This window comes from Bicyclus anynana, chromosome 2, assembly GCF_947172395.1.
Source record: "Bicyclus anynana chromosome 2, ilBicAnyn1.1, whole genome shotgun sequence".
NCBI lineage: Eukaryota > Metazoa > Arthropoda > Insecta > Lepidoptera > Nymphalidae > Bicyclus > Bicyclus anynana.
In genome coordinates, this window is record NC_069084.1 from 2,119,805 (window position 1) to 2,146,257 (window position 26,453).

Genomic DNA, 26,453 nt, shown 5'->3' on the forward strand with positions numbered 1-26,453 from the left:
AAAATAGTATTGCTATACAACGTGGCAATACTGCCAGCCTTCTGAGCACTTTACCAATGAACATCGATTCGGACAAATTCTATGACGCCTGATTCTTTAGATATACTTTAAATTTAGTATATTTCCTTTTTTATTTTTATAGTATTATGTAGTTAATTTAATAGCTGTAGGTAGTTAATATATAATAGCAGTTTTAATTTATTGTAAAATTATAATATAATTTCTAAATACAAATGAATAAAAATCCGCGTAAAAGGATGTGGACAGATAGATTGATCCAATATGGCTTACGCTTTTGTATACTAGGACGTCAGGAACTTGTCTCTGTGTTATTTTTTGTTTCATATGGCTTTGTTGACATTTGAGTCATCAGGCTGGTAATTATTTTTAACAAATAATTTGCCGTATGCAAAAGTGGTCGAATATAGTCCATCATCCGTCGTCGTCGGCAATCAGTCCTAGTCAAGTCATGTTATGCTTTAGTAAGGCGAAGGCAACCTTACTAAAACTTTAAGAGTCCACCAATCAAATTAATCACTTAAAACACTCTTGTACAACCCCCATTTTCTATGTCCCCAATTATGGGGTATCATTAACATCCCTAGAAGTCTTAAGAATCGATTTGCTTCTTCGTTTCTTATACGCATGGCTAGGGTATGGAACTCACTCCCGAAGTCAGTATTTCCTTATTCTTACAACCTTGTCCAGGTTGTAAGAATAAGGAAGTCTTTAGGAAGAGAGTGAACAGGCATCTTCTAGACAAGCACGTTCTACATTAGGCCACATCTACACTAACCAAAAGGTGAGATCGTGGTAAAGCGCGAGTTCATTTTATATTAAAAATAACTTCACTTGTTTACAGTACTATAATGAATAAAATGCATTTTACTTTATACAATAAAACTCTAAAATGCAGCAAATTAATAAAAACAAAACGTGAGCTTAATGTGATTCCTACGATTTTCCCGCCAAACTCTGTGTTTACACTAGGGCAGAAAGTAAGCCCGCCTACAGATAGCTCAATTTACATCATCTGTGCTAATAACCGATACAGTAGCTGCAAACAAAGAGTAGTTTTAATTATACTCCGGTACAGCCCTCCTACACAGTGTACTGCGGAAACTGAAGTACTGACAGAGTATGCAACCATGCAACTTTGTATTATCCAATTATTTTTTACTTTACAAATATCGATACACTCTCTGACGTTGGGATTCACGAATACCTGGTGTGTAATTGAGCTGCCCTAGGTTTGATTCGAGACAATCGTCGACGAAGTCGATAGATTTTTTTTTTCATATTTTTTCAAAAGGTGTTTACATGAAAATTTTAGTTTCTAAATATTTTTTTGACGATACGAGCCAAAACGCTATCAGCCATGCTGGTCTATGGATGGTAGGGTCTGTCGAAGTGACTTTAACGTCCGCGTTAACTTCTATTTTCCCAAACCCAGCGATTTTCAAAAACCATGCATTTTCCGGGATAAATATGAGTTAATCCAGGGTACAAACTACCTCCGTTTCAAAGAAGATGGGCCAATTCAGGTCCATTCGTATACACTATCATTAAAATGTAAAAAATACGAGGGTTTTATTAAAATCTAAATAAGTGAATAAATCTAACTAAATAAAAGGAAATAAATGAAATTAAAACCCAAGTCTTTGAGTTATGTTAAGATGGCGCCCATAGAGCAACTATGACATGACAATTGACAGCAAACGTCAAAACGACTACTGCATTGAAAACGTCATCAATCCGCCATTATTACCCATATGTGTTGCATTTCTTGGGAGATAATGAATATTATTTCGAATGAATTAAAGTAAATTCGTAGATTTGTACAATCAAAATAGTCAAAAAAAATATTTTCTTTTATTTCCGCCAGGGTACAATTTTGGATCATCTCCTTTCAGCCAAATCTATTTAATAGTTTTCGCTTGAAATATTAACAAACACTTATACAATCTTTTGCGCTTATAATAATTATTATTAGTGGGATAAAAAATTACAAGGTATAAAACTGAATGCGATCATATTTTAAGAAACCCCACATTGTGGTGCGTTCGGTCCAAACGCAGTTTATGCTAATGAGGGCACTTATTTATCACCAATTGTGTTCAGTGGAGGTCGTACTTTTATTTTGGTATAACTAATTACTGAGGGCTTCTGCAATTTAGTGCGAACACTGTTTGACAAAGTTTTTTTGTATTCTATAAGTTGTTTCTTCTTCTTAAGGTGCCTCTCCGACTAGCGAAGGTTGGCAGTCAGTTTCTTGAACTCGTCTCTATCCTTCGCGAGGCGAAATAATTGTGCGGCGCTCGCGATCCCGGTCCACTCTCTGATGTTTCAGCCAAGACTTCTTCCTGCGACCAACGCCTCTTCTACCAGCAACCTTTCCCATCAAGATGAGCTGTAGAAGCTCGTATCTCTCGTGTCGTAGCACGTGTCCTAGATACGCGACTTTTCTCGTCTTGACGGTCTGCAAAAGTTCACACTTCTCATTGACGCGTCGCAGAACTTCGGCATTATAAGTTGTCGACGCGAATGAAATGAATAATCAAACGTTAGCTTCAGTATTTTCCAAGGATTTTCTACTACGAGATACTTGCCTACAAAATAGAGCCTCAATAGCTCAACGGTAAGAGCGGTCGGACTCATCATCGAGGGGTGGTGGTTCACATAAAGGTGGTTGGCATAAAGTATTTCTGACCGATCACGACCACCACTACGACAACATCACTACCGCAAACATAGTTTTCTTCTTTCAATTTAAAAATGAAGCTACTATTCATGTCGATTACTTCGGAAAGCGAAATAAAAAGGCAACCTTCTCGTAATACGAGTATATTATCACTTCTATCTATAGGTAAAGAAATCAGAAATAAATAATATATTTTTTTAAATAAACTTACAAAGAGTAGTGAAACCACGTGAACCATTTTAAAAATTATCTCACAAAGGGAAAGCCACGTTATCAGCTAGTAACACCAGCTGTATATTAGCGGATGCCCGCCACTTCGTTCTGCCATTAGACATCTTAATACAGCACTCGTGCATAATCCGTTCTTAGAGTCTACTAGCTGTAAACTACCTCCCTGCCAAATATCATATGTGTCATGTGGTACTCGAGATTTCGAGTGATTTTTCGCATTAAGATTTCTACAGGGACGGTAACTACGCAGGTAAAACCATGAGGCGTCCACTAGTCAATAACACAATGTAACACATTTACTTAACACTTTGTGTGTTCATTGTACATAAACATGGGAGCGAACATAAAATAAAACGTTTGAAGCTCGTATCGCATCTATTTTGCATATTATTAGGTATAGTAATCATTTATTTCATGCATTCTCAGTATGTACACACAATTAGATCTTATATGAGTAAGTAAGAAATATAGAAAATTATTCTACAACTATGATACAAAAGAAAAACAATTTGATTGCATAAAAATTGTCAGCTTATTTGCTCAACTTTGCTTAACGTTTGTAGATTGACAACTATTTATTTATTTCTGTTTAATTAAATAAATGTTCATCGCTTAATAATATATGTAAAAACAGAGCAGGTCATGGTCCTACATAGTGCTACTGTTTCTTTAACAACCCGAGACAGGTGTCAAGCCTCGTATGCATGTAACTACACCAAACTTTGTACCATCGCACTGCAAGACACCGGGTAGGTTTCCATCCCTATGTCATTGACATGTCTAGAACTCGTACAAAGCGAATTGCTTCTTCGTTTCTTATAGCTAGGGTATGAAACTTTTGCCCGAATTCAGTGTTTTCTAATTCTTTCAATCTGGGCATCTTTAAGAGAGTGAATAATCATCTTCTAGGCAAGCGCGTTTCACCTTAAGCCATAATTACACTTACCATCAGGTGAGATCGTGGTCAAGCGCAAGCTTATTCCATATAATAAAACACCCCTGGCCTTGCCCTTGGACAAGACCAGCAATGCTGCTTGGTGGCAGAAATGATCATGGCAGTAGTACCTACTTCCCCGGACAAACATTATTCATTATCCTATTATGAATGTACTATTACTATTATGAATTCTGTGCTATCACTAAACATTTATTAGGACGGATATTCAAACAAGTTCGAGTTTAATGATATATAATTGCTTAAAACTGTATTTCTTGTAAAAAAATATACAAATTAAATGTTTCATTTATACATAATAAAACTAAAAGTAAGTACAATATGAAAACTTCTAATATTTTAAACAGTTTTGAATAATTCAGCAAACACATTTACCTTAACGGGAATGCCGTATCAATTTTAGAACACATCTTCATTTGCCCGGGGGTTATAACTCATCAAGATTCTTTCTTGATCATGTCAGTACGTCGATATGTTAATAAACATCGTCGTATGTGGTTAATCATAGATCTTGCTCTTGATGTTATAATAACCATTTATTTTTAACCGACTTTTAAACAGAGGTTCTATATTCAAATCGAATGTATTTTAACGTTTATGTCTGTAGGCTTGTTTTTCTCTATTCATGCGATTTGGATGGTGTTTTGGTTATTTAAAGGCTTTTTCAGAGAAAGTTTTAAGTAATTAATATTTTTATAATTTTGAGACAGAGCGCGCCCGGATCTCTGATTTGAGTCCGACCCCTTAACCTGGGCCTTATAAAGCTGTTGAGGCTTGGATACGCCAGTGGTCTTCCGTGAAGCCATGTCAGGACATGGCTTCACGGAAGACCACTGATGGATCCACCAGCGCTGCGCTGGTGGATCCATCACTACCGTACATATAGTGTACATGCTGAATGGTGACCATTTTAGTACCTCACACATCATCTTATTATTTTATTTAATTTCTTTTTAATTACTTCATTTTGTGTTTCTTCGAATATACTTTCTTTGAATATATAATAATATAGGTATTCCTTACTTATTCTGTGAATAGTGACGTATACTTCATAGATGCAAAAATGTACTGCCTACCTTGAGATTACATTACGTACCAGTATTAGAGAGAATTTTCCATTTTGGACAACTTACTTTAGTTAAGTTAACCTTTAAAAAAACAGAAATTCAAATTTAAAGTTTATTTTTTTCAAGAAAACTTAATTTACAAACACTTTTAAACCGTTTTTGTTGCTATGGTGATAAGTAAAGGAGAAAACTTGAAATTAAAGTTACAATTGTCCCAAACGGACTTTGTTTCTATATATTATAGGATACAGCAATGATGTTAAATACTAGATCATGAAAAATGAGGCGCTCAAAAGAGGAAATTTCCACATCTCAATGTTAGTTGTGGTCAACAACGAACGTTATTTAAACAAATAATACCTAAATGTCGTCTACAATGTTGAGTTGTGTGTTCAGGAAATGTAAAAACTATACACACATAAATAAATAATGGAATTAAAGACAAAATTGTGCATGTGTGCGCTCAGTTCTGTAGCCTATTCGTAACACTTTTTGCGGTGATTTTGTATGGACGTAACCGATCTATAGTATAAAATTATCATTGGGATACAGGCAAAAGTTATCCACATAACATCTGGTGGAATAGCATAAACTGTACCACAAAGTAATTCAGTGTTAGATTGAGAAGTAAATGGTTAGAGTTTCAAAATGTATTTCGAATGTGTCCTTCCATAAAATTATATTACAGAAATTAGGGACTTTCTATAGGCATTTGGAGACCGCTTAATTAAGAAAAGCACTCAACAAAACGAGGTCTCTGTAAATTGTTATTACAATAGCATTTTCATTAGTTCGTTTTTGGGATAATGGAGTAATTAAGCCTCCAAAGTAGATATGGATACTGGATAGATATAGGCTTTTGCATATGGATGATATTGTAGGTCTTAATAGAACAAAGATGCATTACACATTTTTGTTTAATGAATCCTTGCGTTTTTTTTGTTTAATGAAGGTTTTTTGCGTAGAACAACATACATTTACCAAAAAAAAATTGTTAATTAATGCTTTAAATTAAACAGAACATACAAAAATTAAAAAAGAAAAGAGCTAACTATTTTTTAAAAAGCGGAATTAAATTGAATTTAATTATAAGAAAAAAATTACATTTTTCTCGAGGCATGTTTTTCTTGATAAAATAAAGTACGTCAAGGTCGTTAGTATATTTCTTTGATTTCCTCTGTTTGGGATTTGATCCAAGGTAAATACAGCAGGACGTCTATAAATCGGCTTGGCGCGTAACATCCTGGACCTTTGATGCCAAATCCGATCTAAAAATGTTACAAGTTATAAAATTTTTAATAAAATATTATAACTTGTAACATGTATAAAAACAAGGAACAAAAATCATTAGCGACAAATTACACGACCATTTGTAACAAAGCTCAGACTCACTCGACTGAAATTTTTTTTTTACTGATTGTGTAAGTGCTGTAGGCTCTCTGAGAGTCCTGAGCTGCGTCACCGAGGGGTATAAAGAGCTGTGCTTGAAGTATTTGTGAGTGGTCATCTTAAGTTCAAATTCATTTATTTCAAGTATGCTTTTATTACAAGCATACATTCGATTCAAAGAACCAATGAACGTTGAGGTCCCAAGGTGTTGGTTGGAATGGCTAGCCCGCAATGAAAAACGCAATGTTGGGTTAGGGCGACCCATTATACGAATTGAAGACAAAAGTTCCGTAGGTTTCCAAATACACCAAAGAAATATATAGATATATTGACTGTCCCGATGCTCATTTATAGCCTCAAATAATTTTTTGTGGTAATTTCATTCAAAGATCGACACAATGGTTTCTCTGTATAGAAGACCTTACACACACAGTTTGAATTACTTGATTATAACTTGTTTATATTATACTAACCAATACCCAGGGTCCTGAGGAGTTAGAAGCTAGCACCATGCCGTTCTCCCACACACAGTGGTTCTTGTTGTTCTTGGCAAACCCACAATGGTAACGTTTGGGCGTGTCATGTTCTTCTTTGAACTGAAAAATAGATTTTTTTAATTCTTTGCAAGTTAACCCCTAACTACGATCTCACCTGAAGGTCAGTGATGATGCATTCTAAGAAAGAAGCGGGCTAACTTATTAGAAGTTGGATGAAAATCCATACCCCTTTCGGTTTCTACACGATGTCGTACCGGAACTCTAAATCGCTTGGCGGTACGTCTGCCGGTAAGGTTACTCGCCACGGCCCAAGCCTCCCACCAGCCAAAGTAAATAAATAAATGTTTCAAATAACGTCGATCATCATCAATCGCATCATAGTGCTACAACTTGAAAGTGTGAGCTTTGAAATCTTCTCGTAGATATCAGTATTTATAGTTTTAAACAGAGATAGAGATTGAGACCAACTCGATAGAGTATTATAAAACAGGTTTTATATAGGTATGTATGGGTAATGTTAATAATAGAAAGATGGAGTTGAACTTGAATCACTTGCGAAATATGAAAACAACTATAGAATAGCGCTACTGCTGTGGATCGATCTCTCATTGCTATTAGAATAACAGTTGCTTTCAAAGGTGAATCCATTCTTTGTGACATTATTTGCCATCTTTTAAGCAATATCGCTCTGTGAGCGATAGCAATTTTTCTGTGCTTTGTAGCCCTTGTGCTTAACAGTATGAAAAATAGCACACCGTTATTCTTATCGAAGTACAATTGAAAGAAAGCTTACACCGATCCGATTGTAGAACTCGTCGCAATGTTCTCGGGTAACATTTTGTATATTATAAATCACTTTTTCCAGAAGCATGTGTTCTGAAAGAAACAAAAGAGGAACAAAGAAAGAAAAGAGACAGGAAAATTGTCAAGGCCTAAATTATACCTATTAATGTCCTAATTAATTGTACCTTCTCGTAAACGCGTATACCTTACCTACCATCAGTGTATCCAATGGCGTAAAGATGCCCAGTAATATTGTATTTTTTGCTGGTCAAACAAATCGGACTTAGAACATCTGAAAATGTGTATATTTATTTTAGAGTATAGACGAAAAGAACAAAATATCGATATAAAAGTTACTTGAAAAAAATACACAAAGTTCAATTTTTATCGAAAAATTGGTCTTTGGCTCGCTCGCTTTGGCTACTAGTGCTTCACGAGTGATGTTATGATTTGTTTATTATATTACAACGTACGACTTTTTAAGAAAGGTTAGCAATTACAAGTGAAAATGGTGCAGCCTATCCTTTCTTTTTTAAGTTTTAGAACACAATTCAACGGTAAACTGCGTAAAATAAGTACGTAACTACGTGTTTAGTTTGGCAAAGCCTTTTTTAACTACTAACTGACGCCGCGCGGTTTCACCCGTGTGGTTCCCGTATGAATATGGGGATAATATTTATAGCCTATAGCCTTCCTCGATAAATGGGCTATCTAACACTAAAAGAATTTTTGAAATCGGACTAGTATTTTCTGAGATTAGCGCGTTCAATCAAACAAACTCTTCAGCTTTATAATATTAGTATAGATGAAATATCAACGCACCGTTATTCTGGACTTCAAGTTCTAGCAATGCTATCGTATTGTACATAGAATCTTCGTACTCCGGGTGAGTGAAGTAGTCCCGCACTGTACTCGACCAGGTTACGTTGTTTTTGAGAATGAACATAGCTTTGCCCTCTTTTCTGTAATAAATAACAATTAACTAAAGAATTAAAAAGAATCGCACTTTTTCAACAGACCAGATAATGTAATGTTTTTATGTTTTAACTGCGTCATTTATTAACTAACTAGCTGACGCCGCGCGGTTTCACCCGCGTGGTTCCCGTTCCCGTAGGAATACGGGGATAATATACAGCCTATAGCCTATAGCTTTCCTCGAGAAATGGGCTATCTAACACTGAAAGAATTTTTCAAATCGCACCAGTAGTTCCTGAGATTAGCGCGTTCAATCAATCAAACAAACAAATTCTTTAGCTTTATATATTAGTATAGAGTATAGATATAGATTTTGAAAATTCTTTTTGTTTGAAAAGGCATACTTCCATATTGGTCCCATTTCATTTTCATGAAAATCGGTTTAGTAATTTTGTGTTAAAATCAAAATGACTAAATAATACGTCTTTGAAGTCGGTTCCATTTTTATTTTAAAAACATTATCGTGTGTGCAGCCGGTTTTCTTCAACACGTCAAAAAAGATTTTTCGTAATATGGTTCTTTCATTTGATAATAATAATTACCCTTTTTAAAAACAAGAGAATCTAGTATCCAATCTCACCTTAAATAATTTTTCGAAATTTTACCAACATCATAGGCATTTGCAATAGAATATTTTCTTTTTATTAAAACAATTCCCGTCACTCCTACACCAAATTTCTCTCCTTTATCTGTTAACAACAAAAATATGAAATAATTTAAACCATAGATTTACAATTCGGTACAATGATTTAAACCATAACATACATTCAACGTCAAATGTTTTTATCCACTGAGAATAAGACTATACATTTGTATTAGTATTTTTAAATTATTATAAAAAAAATAAAGCTGATTAAGCTGAGTAAGGTCGAGAAGTTAAAATTGAAGTGATTTACAAATGTCATTTAATAAAAAAAATCCAGCCAGGGTTTCTTTTTTTTAAAACCATTTCAAAATAAGTAGGTATTGTCATTAATTTATCTTGAAACCAAAACTATACATACTACAAAAGATTATTGCAAGAATCTTAACAGCATACGGTTACTGAGACTGGGATTGATATTTAAATGACTACACGCTGAGTCAGTTAGACAGGGTGTATGTCAAAGTATTCAAACAATACAAACTACACTCATGACTCAATCCCACTAACTATTTCGTTGTCTTCCCGTAGCCTTGTTATGTCTTTCATCTGAATAATCCAACCGTTCACACACGTAGGCCCAATATATTAAGATCTAGCTATATAAGTCGAAATCGTGCTATTTTATTTAAATATCGCACGACCCGGCTATAATTTACGCTGCAAATGAGATAAAACAATTACATTCTGTCGAATAAATCTACAGCCATGGATTTGTTTTGACACACAGACTACAACCTATTTATCAATTAACGGTATTATGATATTTATCCTTTATGCTACGCAATCTCTGACTGTTCTACGAATGCGATATTTTACTTTGTTGTTGTATTCAAATTATTCTACAGAACACACGAATGCCTTGCCGCTGCCTCGTTGGTCTATTGGTTAGTCTATCACTTAAGATCATGAGGTCCTGGGTTCGAATCCTGTGTCGAAATATGAAGCTTTTTTTCCAAGCAATTCTCAGTCCCAAAGCTTCAAAGGTCTAAGCCTTCAATTTAACATGTGTAAACTTAAAACAAAGTGATCACTTTGTCCCATAGACAAAGTGATCCAAACTTCACTATTGCTTACCGTAGGTAGGTAGGCTTACTTATGGTAAGAGCATAGGCTGCATATAGGCTTACAGCTCCCTTATCTATGGTTGGAGCATGCGGTGACTAACTTTCTGCTCCCATTATATATGTATTGATCTTCAAAAATATCTACAACAGTATCTATGTATTCTTTTCGTTTTATTTTACGAAAACTTAGCACTGCAATTTCATGCATGTCATCTAAGATGGCACTCCTAAACAAAAATAAAATTATTCTTAATTATTTTTCTACAGTTTTTAATACCTACGATAATGTACTCTTAAGACTCCGACCCACGAAAAATGTTTTGTTTGTCCAATGTTGCCCTCTTGTAAAATCGTTTTCCTTGTTTGATCACATGTAGCAGGACTTGATGATGTTATTTTACCTAAAATCATAAATTTATATTCAACACTGTAAATAATACATAATATTACTTAAATAAAAGGCACTAACAGTCTAATCTAATTCATAGACGTTGTAGAGGCACCCCCAGGAGATTATGAGTGTCAAATTCTCAAACAAATAGACGTTAATTTCGACACTCAGCGGTTAAATGATCCCCTGAGGGTGCCTCTACAACGTCTATGAATTCCACTGTAAGGCTTTTTTTGGCCGTTTACTTACATAAGTGATTTCAAAAACTCTTACAACCATAACAAACTTTCCAGAATAAAAAGTAACTTTTGCTTTATCCAGGCGAGGATATAATCGAGTATACTACGAGTAATATTATAAATGCGGAAGTAAGCCTGCCTGTATGTTACCTTTTCACGGCTAAACGGCTGAACCGATCAAGGTGAATTTTGGTATAATGGTAAATAAGGTAGTTTTTGACTCTAAAATAAAAATATAAGGGGGTGAAATATCGGTTGAAAGTTTGTATGGAAACTAATTTTTTGAGTTATAGTTTTAACAATTTGTTTGTAAATCATAAAAATATACGAAATATAATGTGATTGAAGCTTTATTAAAATTCAACCTCTCAAGTGGTTTAATAGGTGTTGTAAGTTTACATTGATTTCCACGCGGACGAAGTCGCGGGCGACCGATAGTCTATAATAATCCAAATTTCAGCCAAGTCAGCTGCGTGCAGGAATAACAAACATACACACTTACACAGAGTCACTCTAATTATAATTATAAAGGTACTTTATATTACAATTTACTTTATTTACAATTAGAGTTTGCAATTACAGTTAGAGTTTGACTTGCACTCTATTACAATTATTATATTGTACGTGCATACAATTTCTATGACAAAGTTAAAACATTACTAACACAACAGTAACAACATTGTATATAATTTTACCCATTCCATAGCACTTGATTGAAATCCAAAAATTAATTAAAAGAATGAATCATAATTTATCCTTTTCTGATTGAGCGTAAAATTGTTATTTTTCATAGGTAACTTTGTTTTTTTTTATAAGCAAGTATTAATTGCAATCGTACTTAGTTTAAAGAAATTATGAGGTCATAAGTAGAGCGTTTGCCTAAAAGATACTTTTCACTCTTGCCTTGAAGGGGAAATACAGGTTATACTTTTCATACTTTTTATAACAATATCTTTAATAATGAAGAGAAATTAATACTTCTGGATTAGAAAATAAGCTATTTGAAAAAGTAAGCTTCTAAACACAATATATCAATTTAAAAAAATGTTCTAGCGTCATATACTCGTAAAACCTACACCGTTAAAAATCGCTAGTTGATTATTTCCATTGTAATTCAAATAACATAGAAACTTGCAGTAAATTGTAACTTGTTTGAGTTTGTTGCACTATTCTAAATCAGGAAAGCCCTTATTGATGATTACAGCGAGGAACTAAACAATGTAACTTCGATTACTGGTACACTTGAGTTAAAAATTGATACCAAGCAGGTATTTGATACGTTCCACTAGGGTCTTTAAATTATTGAAATTGTTATAAAATACAGATTTTTTTTTATTGTGTACGATATTTTTAATTTATCACCATCGTCATCATCATCATCACCATCATCATTAACAGCCGATGGACGTCCACTGCTAAACAAAATGGTATCAAACTGCCAGCATCCTGCGGCTCCCTGCAACCCGCTTGATGTCTTCGGGCCACCTCGTCGACCAACACTGTGCTTTCTGGTGTGGGGTCTCTATTCCAGCACCTTGGGACCCCAACATCCATTGCCACATCAGCTTCGCGACTCGCTGAGCTATGGCCTTAGCCCGTATATAATTCTTCGAAACCATTTGAAATTTTATTTTTTATTTATTTATCTTGCAATCTTGATCATTGTAATTGACAGTCGCTGGACTATATTTGATCAATTTGTGAGCCTCAATATAGCTCTATATAGCTCTTCGGTAAAGGTTGTACTCAATACCATGAGGAAAGACTAATATAAATGGGTTCTAAGCCCTGCCCACTGGACTAATGTTGTAATCACTCCTAAAACAGATTTTCCGAATAATTAATTATTTAGTAAGGGGGACGCCTGCGACTCCGCGTAAAATTCTGTTTTTAACAAATCTTACATTTGAACTATAGATTTTTCCGGGACAAAACGTAGCATATGTCTAATGTATGTATGCTCCAATGTGCAATTTATGTAATACCAAATTTCATACAAAGTGGTTCAGCGGCGTAGCCATGAAAAAGTGACAGACAGACGGATAGATAGATTTATTTTTGTATTTATAATATTAGATATGGATGGATTGCAAATATTCTAAAAACGATTAAATAATGAGAGTGGAACAAAGCGGAGTGCAGTGTGGAGTGTAATTTACAAGGACGGACATCCGATAGCGCGACGTGCGCGCAGTCCTCGTCCCTACACGCCTCACACAATACACGAGTGAAATTCACCATTTCATTGTTCACTCTATACATAGCTGTTTGCCGGACGATTGTTTTAAGACCAGCCTCAGACTTATTAGCTTTGGACTTGTCATCATCATCATCATCATCATCATCATCTGTTTCATCAGACATCCATTGTCTGTTGTTTTTTGAGGACGAGGTAAACTCACACATCGAAAATATTTAACGCAAACAAATATATCATGTGTGCTTACAAACACGCAACTATAAATTTAAATCGTAACGCACACATGTGTAACTTTAAGACAATGAAACATCTTTTATATAGACGCAGTTTGTGGTCATGTTTAAAAAATATGGCAAATATTCTTTTAAAAAAAAAACTCGTTAGATCGTGATCATATACTTTTAACAGAGGGGTAACGTCCAGGGAGGCAGGTCCTATGGTAATTGGTCTGAGTTACCAGCAAACGTCTGTGATTTGGTCTGCATGAAAAACAATACAGAAAACTATACTTATAAGTTATACACCTACCTCATTCCTCTTTTCTCTCTCTATCCGATAATTAAAATAAATAGCAATAAAACGCATTATTAGAATGCGCGTTTTATTGCATTGTTTAGTTAAAAAAATTAAGCTTAATTTTCACCTATAAAAATTTATTAATGACCGAGTAAATAATTAATTTTGATTAGATTAGATTTTAATTGATTAGATTGTAATTGCGAAAATTTCGATTCATACGAATATAAATATGGTATGGTTATTAAGATTAATGTAGATCATAACTCTACGTCGAATTAAATTAATGTTTTGGATAAGCCATACCTCATTTAGTCTTAGTGACTTACCTTTTTGTGGAATTTAAACCTTTTTTGGTTTTATTTTGTTTTACAGATGATATTCTTTTGGATTATGCAAACAAAAGCTCTCTAGCGTAATTATTATTGCTTTGTTATTTAACTCGGGGTTCTGGGTTCGATATCTAGCTCACCAGAAACTCTTTACGACACTTAATAACTTATTACCAGCCAGTCTACCTAAGCAGGGTCAAACATCACTTCGTTTTTAGGTGCGGGGTCGTCATTCCAATACCTTGCAACCCCAACGTCCATAGATTTGCAACTCGTTAAGACATACTGATATAATCTTTGGTTATTTTACGGATCTCCTCATTTATGGTAGAGAAACTCCTAGCATCAGTACTCAGTAGCGTAACAATAGGGTGCCTAGTGACAATAGGCCATGGTCTTACGATTCGAAGGCCACACAGTCAGTGAGTTCGAGCTTAGACATAACCTAACCAAAAATAATGTTTTTGGAATTCCATCCAATAAATTTAGTATGTGCCGCAGATGGTACAGTTAAGCTACTGACTAGCATAACTCATCATATCTTCTGCTGATTGAATCTTAGGTTTAGGTTTCTTATACAGCCAATAGTTAGCAGCAATTTTATCGTAAAATCCAGAAGTTAACGGAAACAATATATCATGTTGGAAGGCTTTTGTCTTGAGGCACAAAGGAGTTTGGGACAAAAATTCAAGATGAACTATAGATTATTCTAATTTCGTTTTGTATGCGACTGCAGGATTATAGATATTTCAGAATGTATATAGAGGTACTTTTTTTTACTTTATATCTATATAAATATACACTCGATGATTTAAGTCGGAGTATCTTATAAAGCAATTATTATCATTTAGATAAATTTCTAACCAGTAGTTTAAAGTTCGAAGTTGGCAAGCTATTCGTAAATTCACTATTGTAAAAGATCCCAAGACTTCCTAACACCATAACTAACGTATAGGCACAGGCCCCCCGCGACGAACAAATTAATGCAAACCATAAGTCCACGTCAAATTAACGTAATACCTCATTAACGACATGTCGCACGACAAAACAGTCGCACCTGTTTGGCGACTTAAAGCCAAGGCCAGTGAAATCACTCCGCCCGTACAAGCCTATATCTATAACTCTCTTTCTCTCTCTTTTGTCTATAGTATCATGTTAGACAGACAGAGAGAGACGAGTGTCAAGATTTACAGATGAATTTGAAGCTCACACTATTGAGTTATAAGAACATCGTCACAGAATAGCGCCACAAATAGGTGGGTTTAGAATTAGAAGGCCGTCAACGAGGCATTTGAGTCGTAATGGCCCAGTGGATTGGATTGGACCTCTTCCTTTGATTAGGAGGGCGACCTTTCCAACTTATCAGTTATGTGCATTTTTTGACACGTGATATTTCGGAAAAAAAAAGGAAAAACATCGCAGAAAAATTGCATACCTAAGAATTTTCTTAATTCTCTGCGTGTGTGTAGTCTTCCAATCCGCATAGAGCTAGCATGGTGGATTAATTAACCTAACCCCTCCCATTCTGAGAGGAGACTTGTGCTCAACCAGTGAGCCAAAAATTGGTTGTTCGCGGATGATCATGACGATTTAATTGGTGGTGGTGGATTGGTGATGCACTGTGATCGGCTTTATTGATAAAAAATATTTTGTTGAACATTTTCTACTTTTTCTACTTTTCTTTCTATGCCAAGTGACAGATGTACTTGTTCGTTTAAAAAAGTTATGGGTTTAAATTGATATGATGTCATTGTAGCACAAAGAAGACAAGACAAGACGCCTCGAAACAAAAAGTCGCTACCGTGGTCATACGCGCTAATGCAAATCATAAGTCCACGTCAAATTACAGTCGCGATTAAGGAAACCTCTGGTTTGTACAACAATATGCAATTTAAAGCACACGATAGAGGAGGTATGCAGATTGCTATCTAGTGTACCTACCAACTTACACGCGCCAAGAATGCGTGTGATACATCATACAAGTTTAAACCTAACCAGTATCCTTGACTCTCGAAATATCATAAATGCTATACTAATCTTTAAATAATATAAAGAGCCGTGATATCCCAGTGGATATTACCTCTGCCTGAAAATCCGGAGGGTGTAACTTTTCTGTTCTGTACATTTTAAGAAATTAAATATCACGTGTTTCAAACGGAGAAGAAAAAATATCGTGAGGAAATTTGCATACCAGAGAACTTTCTTAATTCTGTGCGTGTGTGAAGTCTGCCGCATTGGGCCAGTGACGTGGACTATCGGCATAAACCCTGTCACTCTTAGAGGAGGCTCGAGCTCATTGCCTAAAGTTGTACTTGAGCGTAAGTCGTATTCCGGCAATATTACGACAGTATAATTTAAAGTATTGCGTGTACTAACAATAACAACTCTAAAGTCAAACACGATTCCAAAATGTGCATTTGGTCAAGGTATATGTATAAAGTTTACCTAATACCTCAGACCAATTATTGTATAGGACCTGCCTCGCTAGACGTTACCTTTCTGTCAAAGTATATGATCAACGATCTAATGCGATTATAAAAACTGTCTCTATAGAATCGATGGTAAATAATTGTAATCGTGTTGGTCGTTTAAAGAACTCCGAAAAAATACCTTTTTGTGTAATTGAATTGTGTAAAAAACGGGTAAAAACTTTTAGTTTAGTAAAAGATATATACCAAATCTAAGCTCGTTTTCCTCAGAAAATGACAGACAATTTTGTTCGTGACTATGAGTGCGATACAGGTCTTTCTAAAATTGGTCTGAGCCTAATACCGAGGCAATTGCCTAGGATACCTAAACTAAGATATTATTACAATAGAATCTTCCACAAATCCAGTCATATAATGGCCACATAAGTGCATCCATTCACACACATTCTAATTACACTGTCTTCGCCGCATACTTAGCCTCCCACTACGCCGTTAGCACTGATGATATTGTAAAAGCACCTACGAACATAAATTATCGCCTACATTTGCTAAAATTTACCAATCACTGCGCCATACAATGTAACATGTGTATGTACATACTTGTAATCGTATCTACTGACTATATTTTTTTTTATTCTTTACAAGTTAGCCCTTGACTACAATCTCACCTGATTTTAAGTGATGATACGATCTAAGATGGAAGCGGACTAACTTGTTAGGAGGAGGATGAAAATCCACACCTCTTCGGTTTCTACTCGACATCGTACCGGATGCCGGTCCTTGGAAGTGCCTTGGAAGAAGCCAAACGTGCCTTGGAAGAATGAAGAGTCCACAACGAACTCAGCCTCAGGTTTGTGTTTGAATCAGGCAAGATGCTTAGAACTACCCTTGCTTTTCTCCTTTTTTATATTAGAGATTTTAACGTTGTTAGGCTCCGAAGACACATTGTTATAACTAATTGTTAATATTAGTTATCAAAAGTGCCCGGCGTTTCAAAAGTTCTCGTAATGTTAACCTCTTAAAAAAATATATTTTTTTAATCTTTTAGTACCTACCTACGCGTCTCCTCTCTGAATAAGAGGGCTAATAATAGTCCACCACGCGGACCCAATGCGGATTAGCAGACTTCATACACGAAGAGAATTAAGGGTTTTCTCATGTATGCAAGTTTCCTCGCGATGTCTTTCCTTCACTGTAAGCATCTGATATTTAATTTCTTAAAATGCACATAACTGAAAAGTTAGCGGGGCATGCCCCGGACCGGATTTGAACCTACGCCCTCTGAATCAAAGGCAGAGGGCATATCGACTAGACTATCACGGCCCTATTTAAAGCCTAGCTCATCACTATTATTTTAGTGGTACAACGTAATACCTATTGGAAAATTCTCAATACTGCATCAGCGGAAGGATAATACGTAAGTATTCCACGAAGCGATTACTAGAATAATCAGCGCTAACAATAAAGTGTAGGTAGGCGTATCTCCTAAGCGTTTTGTGAAGACGCCGTAATAAGTATGATGGTGGTTTATGTGGGAACGCTGGTACTTACGTACTCATTACCTCGTGAATTATGGCCCATTTTATTGCATTTGCTAATTCGAGTGTTCCGGGACTCGAATTAAATGTAATTAATTTGTTAACTGCTTATATATACGCACTACAGCAGTTTAGAATGAATATTAAATTGTTTATAGAATACTAGCGGACGCCCGCGACTTCGTCGGCGTGGAAATCAATGTAAACTTTGAAACCCTATTTCACCGCTTTAGGGGTTGGATTTTAAAAATTCTTGAATCACATTATACTGTAACTGTAACTGAAGGACTTTCCATACAAACTTTCAATCCCTATTTCACCTCCTTCTATTTTTATTTTAGGGTCAAAAGATGCCCTATGTTTTGCTCCAAGGTCCCATTTATATTATACCAGAATTAATCTTGATCGGTTTAGCCGTTTAGCCGTGAAAAAATAACAGACAGATAGACTTTCTACTTATGCATTTATAATATTAGTAGATCGTTTATTCGTAGAAATCTTCGTGCTGAAGCTCGTTCAGGGAAGTACTCCTCCTCCTTGCTTCGTATTCCTCATTACAGAGGGTCGTGACCCCTAACACAAGCTTTCTTCTTGACGATGTCACGCCTTTTAATAACCACGTTATTGATACAAGTTGGGTGGAGGGTAGTTTATCAAAAGTTGTTACTAACCAGATTTTGTTTAATGTTGATCAATTAATAGTTATATAACTCAACAGCCACAATGTCCTACAAATTGCGTGGTACATTATCTCGGTCCGACGCTCAGAAATTTTTAGTTCCTAGTAACTCAGTTAGCTACCAGAATCAAGAATTTTCGTAAATAATAAAATCGATCGTCTCATCGACATGAAGATCTCACGAAAAATTTACTTGATAGGTAGTAATCAGTTGTACAAAATGTTCTACGGATTCCTGACTGGTTGCTTCAAAGAAAATAAGACAATCGTATATTGCCGAGATGCGACATAAACTATGGTACTACTACTACTTTAGGTAACGTATAGTATATTGTCAATATTGAGAGAAGATTGTGTGCGGGTAACCTTATAATATTAGTATGAATATAAGCAGAGAACTGAAGGACTTTAGGTTATAATATTGTACGATAAAACTGAGCCTACCTAATTGAATATTCAATGTTCTGTATAAATGATATACGAAACACAATATAAATTACATATCCCGAAAAAAGTGCGCCTCACTATAAGTCGAAAAAGCCGATGTCAATCAGTTGTTACGTCCAAGAGAAATCATCAAAAAAAAAACTTACGCTGTCAATCTCAGTTTAAACTTGAAAATTTGTCTCCCAAAATGTTGAAGAAAAAACTAAGTAAGCACATACGAGATGACGCAATGTATGCATGTCGCAATAAAACCGGGATGCCTTCAATCACGGTAAACCAAAGAGTAACAAAGTAAAGGACTAAAAGAAGGCATCCAATTAGATTGTTCATCCTAAGCAAAAGTGCACTAATTTTACATGACCGACTGGCCGATTACGGTTATCTTATTTCTCTGAAGCACAACTGAGTTAAAATCCGTTATCTACATATTAAGCACTTATGGAAAGTCAAATATACTCTATGGATAATTAATTTTGAGTATTTAACGCAAAACACCCGTAGAATATCATATTAGCATTTAGATTTGAAGAGGATATCTTTCCTTCGTCGTTAGGTACTCAAATGATGACCAGAATATGATTTTATAAAAATGAACATAAAGGCTGAACCTTAAAACCTCAGGCCTTTGAACTTTCGAAATATGTATAATCAACCATTGGGTTCTTTCAGTTTATTTTATTGAAATATATAATAATGATTTCCAATTTACCTTATAAAATATGCATTAAAAATTTATACATATATCTAATATCTAAACAGCACAAAATCTAAACATATTCGTAAATACAATCCCAAAAGCTATAGTTTATTTTAGTATGAACTGGTAATGCTTACAAAAAGTACAAAATAGTTTTGGACCAATCGGTCAATTTTCTTAGCAATTGGAGAAGATACGTATAACCTTCCCTGCTCGTAGAGAAAGTCCATGTTACTTTTTGCCTTGAATCATTTTTGAGATTTGAGCTTGTTAAAAATTTCGTATATGGTCCGTTAAGCATTTATATATGTCTGTAACGAATTCTGTACGTGATGTCCATCCTAATGTGCTAATATTTATAAAAATATGCTTACACGAATTTTTGTGAACACATTTTCCAAGTATTACATAAATAATATTAGCCATGTTTATTTTAAAGTTTCTTTACTGCTTCTAGTTTTTACTTAACCTGTTCTTATTCTTAGACATACTGAAACAGCATATGGGTGACTATATAATATACTATATGGATTCAATGTTAATTTTAGACTATAAAAATTATGTCTATCAGTCAATCTGTCTGCCTGATTGTCTGTTTGCTAGTATTTCTGTCTGCTTCTCTGACTCTTTGTCTAGTCTGATAGTCTAGGAAGGCTATGCCGACTTTAATGGGGCTTTCATTGAAAGATAGAGGAGGTTATTGTGCAAAATGAAATCTACTTTATATCCAATCCATGGTCCCCGCGGGATTTGTGAAAAACTAAATTTCACGTTGACGAAGTCGCGAGCGTTCGTTTGTTTATATTATTTGTTTAGATTACTATCAATACTACCAGAGTCCTACTACCGATACCGTACCGATTGACTACCGTACTTACATATGGTAGGCGTAGACTGCCAAACAAAAGCTTTTATAACACTAAAGTCCAGACGCTCAGCAATTGCGTTTCTGTCAGGTCGTAATTGAATGGGCGATGTAACTTTAAACTGGTCAGCAAAATTTCAAATATCTTTTATTACCTAACCTTAATATCATTAAAAATTGAATAATTATTCCAACTTACAATGAATTAGTCCGGGATCCGTAGAACATTTTTTACAACTGATTACTATCAAGTTAATTTTTCGTGAGTAGCTTCATCTCGATGAGACGGTCAACTTTTTTATGTACGAAAATTCTTGATTCTGGTAGCTAACTGAGTTACCAGGAAATGAAAATTTTTGAGCGTTGAAACCAGATAATGTACCACGCAATTTGTAGGACATTGTAGCTGTTAAGTTGTATAACTATTAAATAAGCAACAGTAAAAAAAACATTTTTAATTTTGGGCGAAAATAAATAAAAATTATTATTTATTTTCTAAAACTAAGCACACAGTCGTATATTACAGTTTAACACCAAGCTTTTTTATCATGAATGTAATCATTAACACTATAATAAGCCTTTCCCAAAAGCTTGCGTTTAATAAACACTTTGAACTAAAGCGCAGTGGTGTGCGCGGTGGATCTACAAGACGGAGGTCCTGGGTTCGATCCCCGGCTGGGCAGTTTGAGATTTTCTTAATTTGTCCAGGTCTGGTTGGTGGGAGGCTTCGGCCTTGGCTAGGTACCACCCTACCGGCAAAGACGTACCGCCAAGCGATTTAGCGTTCCGGTACGATGCCGTGTAGAAACCAAAAGGGGTGTGGATTTTCGTCCTCCTCCTAACAAGTGTCTTAGAGGACGTTTCATAATCATTGTCAACCCCTATTCAACTGAGCACTATTCTCCTCTGAGAATGAGAGGGTTAGGCCAATAGTCCACCACGCTGGTCCAATGCGGATTGGCTTAGTTCTCACACATAGAGAATTAAAAACTCTCACGTAAGCAGGATTCCTCACGATGTTTTTCCCTCACCATTTGAGACACGTGATATTTAATTTCTTAAAATGCACATACCTAACTGAAAAGTTAGAGGTGCGTGCCCCGGACTGGAATCAGAGGCAGAGGTTTTCGAGATTTCGGGACTTTTCATTTATATATTAAGATCTCTCGAAATGAAATAGAAAGAAACGCATGTATATCCTATTGATATTTAGGCCTAGACCTATATATATATATATATATAACATTCTCGTGTAGCGGTGTTTATTACCAAACTCCTCCGAAACGGCTGGACCGATTTTTATGAAATTTTGTGTGAATATCGGGTAGGTCTGACCAGCTGACATCTATTTTTCATACCCCAAAATGATAAGGGTGGTTCACCCCAAAATTTTATAAGGCAAAACAAAGTTTGCTGGGTCAGCTAGTAATAATATAATATTAACAAATATTTCAAATATTTTTCCATTCTATTAATATGCATTGCAAAAATAATAAATTCTTTAATGGCGGCATTTAGAACCTGTGTGCAGGCAGCTAATAAATCATAACAAATCATTAGCTAGTCGATAGCTCAGTGTGATATATGCTCAGTCCTTAAGATCATTATAATCTGTCAATCGAATTACATTATTTATCATTATGATCAATATTTTTGCCGGAAATAATATGATTGAGGAAAGGTTATGCCCGTGGGAATATTGTAAATAGGCAAATGCTTCTATAAATTATACCATTAAAGTCTGGCCGCTCAGAGATTGCGATTTTGACACCTTCGTACTGGTATTGTTTTTACAATTCGTACATAAACAATTCGTATTGTTTTTATGTGTTAATTATTAATTTTTATTTATTTTTAAGTTTGTAAAATGGTGGTAAACAAAAAAAAACTTTGGCTGAGTTTGTAGTGGGCTTTTCTCGGACCAAGGCGCGTTGGAACCCTCGTAACTTTAGTTTTAAGTTTTCGACTATTATTACCACCATTAGATTAAATTAAATTATGACATAATCTTGACCTTTCAAAAGTGCTTGTAAACTAAGCCTAATTGAAATAAATGAATTTTGACTTGACTTAAGAAATTCATTGGAAAAAATAGAATAATCTAGACCACGGTAATCTAGTTCTCATTATCAGAACAAAGTATATTAATTACTGAACAAAAGTTAAACCGCAAGGATATTATTTCATGTTATGAGAAATCAACCGCTCTGTTTGTCATTTGAATTAAATGTAACCACAAGAATGAATGGCTGGAAATACATATAATACTAGCGAACTCCCGCGTATTCGTCGATCTGAATTTCATTTTTTCATAAATACCGCGTAAACGATGGATCATTTCGGGATAAAAAGTAGGCTATGTGTTGCTCGATAACCTCCTTTATTTTCCAGTAAAAGTCCCAGTAAAATCAGTTTGGTTTTTCCAAAGATAAGCCCGGACAAACAGACAGAGAGACACAAAAATAAAAAAAAAGCACTTGATAAAACAGTTATTTTTAATTTATAGACATTTCAATTGTATTTATATGTATTGATGTATAGATGACAATGTAAGACCCGACCAACCCAGCTTAGTATTTCATAGCCACTCAGAGGTCGGCTATTTTCTTTAAAGATTATTTTCTTTAAAGACATTTTCATTAAATTTCTCAGCCCAGAGTTGGGATATTGGTGGTGTTTACAAATAATTCCTTGGAAGATAAACAAGCACAATATTTTCTCATTTAGAGATATTTAAAGATATTTAAAGACTACAATGCAGTCTGATGAATTTGGCCTAAAGTTCTGGGTTATTTTAATGCTATTGTTCATTAACAAATATGTTGTTTTGCATAAAACATTATTTTTTCATAAAAAAATTATAGCTAAAAGCACACAAAATCAATATTGTGAAAAAAGTAATTTAAATACAAACCTTGAATGGGAAGCTATTGTCCCAGTTAATTATGATATCGTACATCAACTCAACAAAGAAGTAGTATTATAGAAAGAAATAATACATCAAATAAAACATAGGCTCAGAGCTGACCGACACATCTCGTATTCTTAGAAAAACGTCTGACTCGTGAAACTCAGAACATTCGTCTATAGTGTGATTTCTATCCCACCATTAATTTCATCATACATGATACAGCCGTAATAGCCCAGTGAATTTGACCTCTGCCTCCGATTCCGGAGGGTGTGGGTTCGAATCTGGTCCGGGGCATGCATCTCTTTTCAGTTGTGTGCATTTTCAGTTGTTAAATATCACGTGTCTCAAACGCTGAAGGAAAAACAACGTTAGGAAATCTGCATACCAGAGAATTTTCTTAATTCTCTGCGTGTCTGCCAATCCGCATTGGGCCACCGTGGTGGACTGTAGGCCTAACCCCTGTCATTCTAAGAGGAGACTTGAGCTCAGTAGTGAGCCGAATATGGGTTGATAATAATGATGACATGATATCGTATGAATTCAACATATGATGATATTAATTTTGACATTTTCCGTCATTGTACGTCACGAGATATTATTATAAGAATACATGAATGACATTATATTTAAAATGCAAAACATTCACACGTGTGAAATCCTGTAAACTTGTAATATCAGGGTAAATTGTCTTACATTGTTCAGACACTTGCTAGCAGCAGAGTCAGACATGATACAGTGAGGGAGGAAGTCCGTATCCATTCCATATCCATGATGTATAAGCTATTTTTGTAATAAAAGAGTAAAATCAGCATTTGTCTAGTAAACAAATAGTCAAAATTAAGATCTTTGAGATTTTACAACTATCTCTTACACTATAAGAGTTGTTAAAAATCGGTCGGCGGTTCGGGAAAGAGGAAAAAAGTCGATAACTCAAACAAATGGATTGTATTATTACCGCATTATTCAAAATCTCAACCCTCGGGAGGAAGTATTAAGTGTCAGACATATTAGTTACGAGTTTAAAAAGAAAGTGAGTGTTTCCATTGATGGACGTCACGTTAATATAAATATCTAATGGTTGAATTATATTTCGTAATGCTTTATCTATGCTAATATTGTTAAGAGGAAAAATTTGTTTGTTTGCATTTTATAGGATCTAAAACTACCGAACCGATATGAAAAATTATATATAGTTACACTATCCCCGAATGCTATAGGCTATATTTTATCCTTGTATTTCTATGGAAACAGGAACCACGCGAGTGAAACCGTGCAGTGTCTGCTAGTCTATTATGGTTTGTTAGCAGTTATGTCATTTTGTAAGTTTTGTAATTTAGTGACTCCCTAGAGTTAAGGCTTCCCCGGGAGAAGGTATTAAATGTGAGGCACTGCCAGCACTGCTTTATTTATTTCCGGCTGTTAAATGGTTAATTTATCCTACCCGTAATGAAGCCCATATCCCATTTCACATTCTGAGTAAGTAGGTTTTACAAGTACGTGGAAGTTAAAACTGGTAAATCGACTAGTATTGAACATACCTAATAGTGGCGATAGAATTTATTTCTCTGGTTTAATAATACGGTTTAATAACTTTAATTTTAAACGTTCGTATAATTATTATCACAATTATAGTAATAACATTACCTGACATTTTAAAAGTGTTTGTTAACTAAACCTAATTGAAATAAATGAATTTTGACTTTGTTCATGTAAATATTAAATGTATAATGGAAACACCCCCACCGTGACAATAGCCCATACAAATATGTACACATCTCAAACCACATGGGTGATCCCTTTATGCCGTTCCTAATAATATCTCCGACTTAATTATACCGTACTACGTACGTACCTACTCCAGTTCCTCTATGATGTTGAAATGTACCTACGTATAGAAGCATGAGACGACGAACTTTCTGCTTTTATAAATGAAGAAATTCTGGCTATCCGGTAAGTCGAACTGGCTCGTAGACTATAAGGTAAATCAAACAAACATTTGTAAAAACCACTTGGTACAGTGACATAAGCTTGGAGTTTAAAATGTCTAAATTATGAAACATCTAGCGGATGCCTGCGACTTCGTCCGCGTGGATTTCTTATCTTATCATCAACTTAACTTGATCAATTTAAAAATTCATGAAGTTAAGTTGATGATATTTAAAAATTACCTCTTTCATTTAGAGTTTAGATCAACCGGGCTTCGGATCACGTATCCTAATGGTCCCCTTGTACTAAAACTTGTACAATCCTTGACAGAGTAGCTAAAAATAGTCAACTGCGATTCCGATGGTGGGTCGAAGAGGAAAAGCCTATGCAAATTTTGGGAGGAATGGACTGACGAAATTTTTTCTAAGGCTCGGAGACCATAAATTCAGGTCCTGATCGGTCGAAAGTCGAAATTATCTCTTCTCTCTTAAGGAGGTTCTCTTTTAAGGAAAGAGTCCTGAATGCATATAAAATAGGCCAATGATGAAAATTATTTCAAGTATCGATATCATAAATTCGTCTTTATAATTCGGCTGTATCTTCAAATGACCATTTTCGTCAATCAAAAGGGTTCTGAGTACAAGCGTGGGGCTGTTTTTTTGTCACCGTGTCCTATTGTGGCTTATCCATGAGTATAGGAACCTCGTAAATATGTCATCGGCCCCGATTATAGCATTCCGGATAGTGACACCATGCTTCCACAAACAATTTACGACTGATTTTAATACACAACAAGAACTTCTTGGTTTTTATTGAGAAAGAATACAATAAGAAACTTGAGCTTTTTCATCCTAATAGTTTTTTACACATCATGCCCACGTGAAAGTGGTGGCGAGATATTTATATACTTTAAACTACAAAATTCTAGACTAATAATGTTTGACTCTATAATTATGTATTAGTACTATCAACTCT

General features: G+C 35.0%; 1 protein-coding gene across 1 annotated transcript; it reads right to left on the bottom strand.

Annotated features, from left to right (window-relative positions):
• Positions 1-6,025: 6,025 nt before the first annotated feature.
• On the bottom strand, positions 6,026-13,344 carry LOC112043728 (probable threonine protease PRSS50). The gene is made up of 8 exons (XM_052884962.1): positions 13,098-13,344; positions 10,590-10,709; positions 9,179-9,287; positions 8,446-8,585; positions 7,838-7,915; positions 7,634-7,716; positions 6,817-6,939; positions 6,026-6,222 (listed from the first exon to the last, which is right to left on the bottom strand). Exons 1-8 carry the CDS (start codon positions 13,342-13,344, stop codon positions 6,109-6,111), a joined length of 1,014 nt encoding a protein of 337 aa, XP_052740922.1. The 3' UTR covers positions 6,026-6,108.
• Between the last annotated feature and the right edge of the window lie 13,109 nt (positions 13,345-26,453).